This window comes from Phalangium opilio, unplaced genomic scaffold (genome assembly GCF_054372755.1).
Source record: "Phalangium opilio isolate 3A_F unplaced genomic scaffold, DU_Popi_V2 ptg000329l_1, whole genome shotgun sequence".
Classification (NCBI taxonomy): Eukaryota; Metazoa; Arthropoda; class Arachnida; order Opiliones; family Phalangiidae; genus Phalangium; species Phalangium opilio.
Window position 1 is genome coordinate 8651354 of NW_028324226.1, and position 8562 is coordinate 8659915.

The 8562-nt window shown below is 34.5% G+C and overlaps 1 protein-coding gene across 1 annotated transcript; it reads right to left on the reverse strand.

The window, feature by feature from the left end:
* Positions 1 to 2309: 2309 nt before the first annotated feature.
* LOC149610685 (uncharacterized) lies at positions 2310 to 5722 on the reverse strand. The gene is made up of 3 exons (XM_089858863.1): positions 4014 to 5722; positions 3588 to 3631; positions 2310 to 3150 (listed from the first exon to the last, which is right to left on the reverse strand). Exons 1-3 carry the CDS (start codon positions 4036 to 4038, stop codon positions 2743 to 2745), a joined length of 477 nt encoding a protein of 158 aa, XP_089714989.1. The 5' UTR covers positions 4039 to 5722; the 3' UTR covers positions 2310 to 2742.
* Between the last annotated feature and the right edge of the window lie 2840 nt (positions 5723 to 8562).

The window sequence follows — 8562 nt, forward strand, 5'->3', positions numbered from 1 at the left end:
GATAAAATGGAGCATTTAGAGTAAAACGAACTTTAACCTCATCAAGCTGGACCCTTTTCCTTAGCTTTTCTCTCTTAGAGGAAAAAAATGTAGTTTAATTAAATTGTATGAATTATTCTAGGGTTGTAAGTCGGAAAATGTTTCCCGGTAAGCAAACGCATGTTCACAATTTCCAGACCACGTTTGATGTTCACAGTAATTCGGAAAATTGTACTTTATTAAGTAACTTACTATACCTTCAACGGTAAGCTATCGGTCAATTCTATCAACCAATAGTTATGGTCCATATTTCTAAAACACCAATCTAACAACGCCACCATGTACTCGTCTTTCGTCAATACCACATGTACACCAATCTGTACTTATTGGCTTCTAGCCACACAATAATCTAGTGATCTTCCATTTATGCCGCACAGACACCAACCTGCAACATTAGGTTCTACTCCGCTATCATCGTTTGGGATCGACTCGGGTTATGAGAAACGACTAGCTTGATCACAATTCAAGGAAACTCTATTCAAAGAAAATTTAGGACGAGTAATGGCATCGTTGCCACGAAAAATTAGTGAAAAAAAAAGAGTAGAGAAGTGAATTTAGGATAAACTATAATTGACTAGCTGTTACCCGCGGCGTCGCTCGCGTGTAAGGAGAACCATCAAAATATATAAACAATGGGTATATTTTACTGATGACTAATATTTTCGTAGCACCCTAGGAGCTAAGGCACTCGGTGTTGCCCGTCAGCCCGTCTGGACATTTTTTGATAGTTTTCATGCCGACATTATCCCATAAAGAAGAGTTTTTTAGTTTCTGGCCTCCATTTAAACACATGGCAACAAATAGAACCCAAAAGACAATTCAGCCCGTCTATAGGTTAAAGGAAACCAGTGTACTAAATATTTGTGAAATCGGTTGAAACGAGCGGACTTTGTTGCATAGAGAAGATTTTTTACATTTCTGGGCGCCATTTATTACGATGGCGGCGGATTGAATAAATCTTTCTTAGTACGCGCATACTATTTATGTGTAACGTTCCTGCAAATTTTCAGCCTTCTAGGGCAAGCGGTTAGGGCTGGGCGTTGATTATCAGTTAGTCAGTCAGGACTGATTTACATAGATACTAGCTGTTACCCGCGACGTCGCTCGCGTGTAATAAGAACTTCCATCAAAATTATATAAAGAATGGGTAGATTTTACTGATGACTAATATTTTCGTAGCACCATAGGAGCTAAGGAACTCGGTCTTACCCGTCAGCCCGTCGGGACATTTTTTATTACTTTTTTTATAATGCCGACATTATCCCATAAAGAAGAGTTTTTTAGTTTTTGGCCTCAATTTAAACAGATGGAAACAAATAGAACCCAAAAGACCATTCAGCCCGTCCATAGGTTTAAGGAAACCAGTGTACTAAATATTTGTTGTATAAAGAAGAATTTTTACATTTCTGGGTGCCATTTATTAAGATGGCGGCGGATTGGAAACATTTTTCTTAGTACGCGCCTATTACTTATGAGTAACGTTCCTCCAAATTTTCAGCCTCCTAGAAAATTATAGTGAAGATCACTTCGGCTTTCATAGCGAAGCTTAAATACTGCCAGATCGAATAGAGAAGGGTCACTTTTATTTTTGATTTCAAGAACCTTAACCCTTTTTTGCTGTGTAGTGAATTTGAAATCAGATCTTTTTTTAATTTTTAGGCTTTCTTGTGATGGCCGTTGTTTCCGCCGTACCTCATCAAAGGGTAAGCTCTAATAATTACAGTGTGTTTAAGAGTGCGAGAGTCCTAGGTTAGCTGAAAAATAATCACAGTTTGGTCAAAACAGTAACCGGTACAAGGTGAAAGAATATTTTCACATCGCACGCGTACAATTTGTACTTAAATCGAAATGTTATAAGAAGCGGTTAGATTTTATAGTATTATAGTATTTAAATTATAATTATAGTATAAAAATCTTTCTTTGTACGCGCCTACTACTTATGAGTAACGTTCCTGCAAATTTTCAGCCTTCTAGGGCCAGCAGTTTGGGCTGGGTGTTGATTATCAGTCAATCAGGACTAGGATTTATATAGATATAGATAGAAGATGTTTCAGTTGTGACTCTCAATCAGGGTAGAGGCTGTTGGTTTTTCATAACACAGTGTGGGCGAGATCAGACCAACACCTCCGTTTGTGGACAACCCCCCGTAATGCCAACGGATGACGTCACTATGCTTAATTAAGACCTATATTGCAGGGTGTAAATAAATGTTTGGAATTCAGGTTTTATTATATGCAAATGAGAAGGTACAAAAGAAGCAATGGGGGAATTATTAAACGTTACTATTAATCATGAAAGAACATTTTACTTACTGAGAAACATCCCTTAAAAACAATCAAAGCCCGATAGATTAACATTTTTTTTACGTTGTATATAAATGAAAATGTAATATTCTCAACATAACATAGCAAAATCATTACATTGTGATATGAGAATATGAAAGTTTAAGCGACGCTTGTGATGGCGCATATTTATTTATTGTAATTTTTTGTTTATTAAAAACAAATTTTGCTAGATGATTAATATATGTGCTAAATCTTTTTTGTCTAAATCGGAACCAGATATAAAAGTGGTAGATCGAATGCACTATCCGTTGGATTTACAATAATTCAATTCAGAGAAAGAAAAACAATAGATTTAAGCTAAATAATAACAACATAACTATTCAAATTAGAAATATAGCTGCAAATTTTTAACAATATGTTAACCCACCGATGAAGCGCTAAACCCACCATGGCTTCGAGAAGATGGGCGTGGAAAAGCTGATTTAGTCTGTAATTGATTAGCTTGATTTACGTCATTTTCATCGAGAAACACCGTATCTTGAACTCCTATTCTGGAGTTTAAGTAATTGAATGAAGTCGATGTCCCGCAAGGAATAGCCTCGTCTGGATTAACGCAAGTCAAAGATAGCTGACTAAAGACCGTTTGATTGCCACAAACGAAACTGTATTGTCGAAAGTATGATCCAGCATTGTTGCAGACGTGAAAGATCTGGCAATTGTTATCCACATCGGCGAAGTACCCGTTTTCCTGGCATTCGAAGTTGGTGTTATATCCAGCAACTAGTAGTTCAGATCCGGAAGGAAGATTATAAGCTTGCCGTTTCATCTAAAGAAAAAAGAATAATCGAGCTCTATTAGTCTGTCTTGATCTTCATTGCAAAACCACATTATCTTTTTCAACTTCATTTTACATTCATATAAATCTATATATTATAAATAGGTAAAATTGCATCTGAAGAACAAAAAATAAAATAAGAACAAATATACTACTGCGTTATTATATATAACTATAGCACTGTATTATCTTTAAATACTTTAATACTGTAAACTCTACCTGTTTCTTATCAGATATAAATTTAAATACTAATTGCACGCGAGCAAAGTCACGGATAAAGGCTAGTTTTAATTATTATATGTTATTAAATACCAGATTTACCAAACTTTTTCTCTGTAAAGGTTGTCAATCGGCCCATTGGGATTATTTTAGCTAAACTATTTGGCAATTCCCACACTCGTAATCCCACTTTAGTAAGTAGTGCTTACCCTTTGATGAGGAACGGCGGAAACAATACCAATCAAAAGAAAGCCTAAAAATTGAAAAAAACCTATTTGTAATTTGATACACAGAATGAAAATTACTTCCGTTCTTGAACTCAAATATAAATGTGATCCTCCTTTATTGGATCTGGCAGTACTGTTTAAACCGAAGCGAGCGTTATTATAATGATACCAATTTATTTCTTTCACAATAGAAGCTAATATTTTCATAAAAAATTCCTCACCAAACACACCCCAAAACGTCGTAAAAGCTTTCCCATATTTAATCTAAAAATGGAACTGCTACTGTAATGAATGATCAACTTAACTTTTGCTTTTATCAAGGCTAATTGTTTAAATAAGTCTAAGTTTACTTGTTTTAAATTTAGTAGAATCTATAAATCTATTAGTTAATTCAAAATAGTTTTTTACCTATAGAAGAATGAGTGGCTCTCATGATTTACACAGAGATCGACGAAACTAAGAAAGAAAAGAATATTCAAGATTAGTTTTCTACACAGGACGTTTCTGAAAAGTCTGTTAGATATTATAGAGTGCGATTTTGAGTCGAACATGTTTTACGACATTTGACCAACTTGGTCATCGTTTTAAATTATGATTAAAATGCTTAACGGATGATTGTTTAAACTTAATTAGCATTTATTCAGTTTCTCAATTAAACTAAAGGTGAAATCCGTAAATAGTCCTATGATAACTTGAAAACGGTGGCATACGCTGAATAATTGCATAGACAATTTTCGACTGAAAATCGCCCAAAATTACGCCCTGCAATTTTTGAGAGACCTTTCAGATACACACTTGTAGAGCTGCATTTAAATAGCAATTAAATTAAAAGAATTAGCTCCATATTACTGTATCAAAACTTTGTTATAAACAAAACTAGAGATAGAAACAAATCCAAACTTACCAAGTTGTTGAATATCACGACTTACTAAACGTAGAAATCTGTGGAAAATGCAAACCATAATGACAAAATAGACAGAAAAAAGTTCGTTTTATACATTAATATTAAAAAGGGTTGGGGTAGTTCAAAATGAGGTCATGGTTCTATAGAATATTTAATTACATTGAAAAGGATAAATCCTCTGTTCATGAAGCTACATTTTTAAGAAGGTGAAAGTTGATGAGACTGGTTTTTTTATTTTTGTCTTGAAAGTGATATTGGCCAGGTTTTTTCTAACGTTTAAGAACGATTATATTTTTAATAAACATTTAAAGATGGTTCCGCCAGAATCTTTATTAACTTTTTATACTTTAAGACCCACGAATCTTTGACCCTATTCTTTTCAATTACATATTTAATTATCAAGAATTTTAGTATTAAATTTATTAAATAGTAAAAGTATAATTATTTTTTTCCAAAAACTCACCTCCTCATATTTGTAACCACGTATATAAACGTGTATTGCGAACGATTTCAACGTATAAGGATTAGATTAAATTTAACGTTTATAATGATTTCTGTAACTGTTTGAGAAAACATGTATGTACTTTATGTAACATGGATAGAATGAACCATTTGGAGTCAAACTGGTTTAAAACTTAATGAGCTTAACCATCTAATTAGTTTTTCTCTGTAAGCCGAAAATAGTTATTTCCACTATAAATCATAATCTACATAAGTTGTTTAAATATTCAATTACTAAAAACCAAAATATATTGTGGTGTCAATTAGTAATTTTGTTATTTGAATTTTATGGTATTTTCAATGTAGTATTTTTATAATATTAGCAAGAAGGTTATTTTCTCGTTTTCAGCTACATCGTAAATAAGTACGATGGACTTATAGTTTGACCTGTGGTGTAGAAGAAGAATAAGATGACAATGATGTTTCGATCGTTATTTTTAAATATTATTTTGCAGAACCACCTCTAGGTGGCGCTGGCTCCTGGCTGTATCGGAAATATTCTTTATCAACGAATCATTAATTTCACCACCATCGGGAATAGAACTTGGGACCTTAGGACAGCCAGCCCGATGCTTTACTGGCTCGTCAACAATTTCTTGTTGATAGAAGGTTGCTGAGATAGTAGGAGAGGTTCTAGCCCTGGCTTATTTTACAAGCCGTCAAGCCCCCGTCCAAGAGAGAACGAAAGGGTATAGTAGTGGTCAAAGCTGTGCTGAGTGAGTTCCAAGAAAGAGGAATATAAAACTGGAAAAAAAAGATTTGAAAATTGAAATAAACAAGATGGTCTGGCCCATAATTAACCCACTTCGTTTACGTACTCTCGCTAACCCTACTCCAATAAATATACTTCTAGTAAAATATTTACTCTGACAGGTATATTAAGGGATATTTCACTGGAAGTATAACTATTGTAGTATGGATAGCGAGAGTACATATGGGCTATACCATTTTCTTAAAGTCTGTTGTCGTTTTTAAGTTTTTTAGACAAGATAAGGTGCAAAAATGAAATTCTGACGTTTCAAAAATATACCAATTAAAACACTGAACTTTTCTTGCTAAACAAGGTGAGTGTCCGTCCATTGTGGGGAACACTTTTTTGTCCACGTCGTTTGATGTGTATTTAACGATATGGTATTAGTGATTTGAAAACTAAAGAAGCGACTCCAAGCATTGCCGCCCCCAATGCGGCTTTCATTCCATGCTATTATAATTAGACTAGTAAACCACTTACACCTTGAAAAGTTTTTGGCGACTTTTCTTCACTATTTTGTAAACAGAAAAATACGTATGCGTTAGACGAAAACTAATTTAAAACCTGAGAACGCAATATTTGCAATGGGTTGTGACGTTGTCAGATAAAAAAGCTTGCCTTTATGACATTAATGTTCACACTTACATGGGAAACCGGTTCGAAGCGATTCAAAACGCTTCCAAAGTTAAGTGTGAACAAAATCGATACTCAGGAAGCTATATTACAAACGCGGTTTCTTGAAGTTGCTTCGCGAACCAACGTAAAGCGGCTTTGGAAGCTTGTTTCTGGTTTTTAGGGGTATTTCACATGAGATGAGACTAGTATTAAGTGTATTTTCACTAGGCTTAGCAGGCAGCACCATGGAAAAAATAAGCTGACAGCACTAACAGAAATGTCTCAAGGTGTGAACCGAGGTTGTTGAAATCGTTTCGAACTAGCAATAAGAGGTGTTTCAAAACTAGTTGGGCTAACGAATTGTCAACCGACTCCCGTTCAAGTGAGAACATAGCTTTAGATTAGTGAGATCTCTACATCACAGCCCATACCTTCGAACATTGTTAGGTTTTCATACGGGTTTACGCTTAGACTTTTTGGCGTCTTTATCTAACTTAACTGTATCTAAATGAGGAGATCACCGCTGTTGGGAGGGGGGGGGGTTAACTTATACAAAACCTAAATCGTGTCAAGATCAGAAATATGTAAGGTCCATACGCCATAGATCAATAGATTATTACCATCAGTGTCTTCATCTTTATAAACGTACATTGTTATCGACTATACAGGTTTAATAAATGAATTCCAAAACACCAAAGATCCTTGACAAGAACAGGATAAAATTGTTCAGGGCAACGAATTGTTGAGCTTCATTTACTCACTTTGATCCAATGAACACGCATCTTTCAGAAATGCCTTGTACGTTGCAATCTGAGAGTCAAGAGTGGTCTCCTTGTGTATTATTCATAATAATTAAATCATAGAAAGCGCAAAAAATGAGAGAATTAGCTATAAGTACCTGAAATGTGTTTAATTGAAATTAAACGTTAGTATTCCTGTAATGGAATTCTTTAATCATGATGGAAAACATTTTATTTATTGAAAAGCAACCCTTAAATACAATCATAGCTCCCTAGATTAGCGTTTTAATTTTATATAAAAATGAAAAATATACGTTTCTGAATACAACACGGCATAATCATGTAATTTGGGATTTTTGAAAAAGGCTTAAGCGACGCTCATATCTCTTGAGTGTTATAGTTTCTTTATATATTTAGAAAAATGTTTATGCTTGATGATTAATAATTTTGCTAAATCTTTTTCGTCTATATCAGAACCAGATATAAAAGTGGCCGATCGAATGCAGTATCCGTTGGATTCGGTAATATCCTATTGGATAGAATCCCGTTGGATCGAATTCCAATTTCTAAAATTGTAGCCAAATTTAAAACAATTTATAGCCCAAAGAGCGATTTTCTACTAAATGGGAATATTTAAATGGAAGAGCTTTCGACTGAATGGGATGGGTTTACACATATAAAATCATAGCGTTTTCCTTGAGTTGCCGGGCTCCAGTAGCGCAATGGATAAAGTGATTTGGATGGTCGAAGAAGTTAAGCAACATCGAGCGCCGTCAGTACTTGGGAGGGAGATCTCTTAATGGTAAGGTTAGATTACGTTAGGTATGGTTAGGTTTGGGTTAGACAATTTCCAAAAATGGAAGTTATTTTCTGAAATTTATTGAAGAATGTTATTGGTGAGCACATATTATTTGCTGCAGCATCAAGAAGTTTAATAAGAAAATCAATTTTATTTTTAGGTTAGGTTAGGTTAGGTCAGGTTAGGTTAGGTCAGGTTAGGTTAGGTTTGGTTTGGTTAGGTTAGGTTTGGTTTGGTTAGGTTAGGTTTGGTTTGGTTTGGTTTGGTTTGGTTAGGTTTGGTTAGGTTTGGTTAGGTTTGGTTAGGTTTGGTTAGGTTAGTTTAGGTTAGGTTAGGTTATTTTAGGTTAGTAATATTTTATAAATCATTTAACAATGTTACGCCTTTTCCAAAATATTGAAATTTAGCTTCATTGACTTCTCCAAAAATATGCCTTTTCCAAAACATTACTGTTATATTAGGTTACGTTTGGTTTAGTATTTTCTGCAATAACAAGAAGTTTAATAGGAAAATCAATAGAAAAATAGGATTGAAAGGAAAATTCATGATTGGAAAACCGCCCAAATTGCGGTATTCGGTCTAATGGGATTCGGTCGAACGAGACATTCGATCCAATGGGATTCGACCCAATGGTAGACAATCGTTGG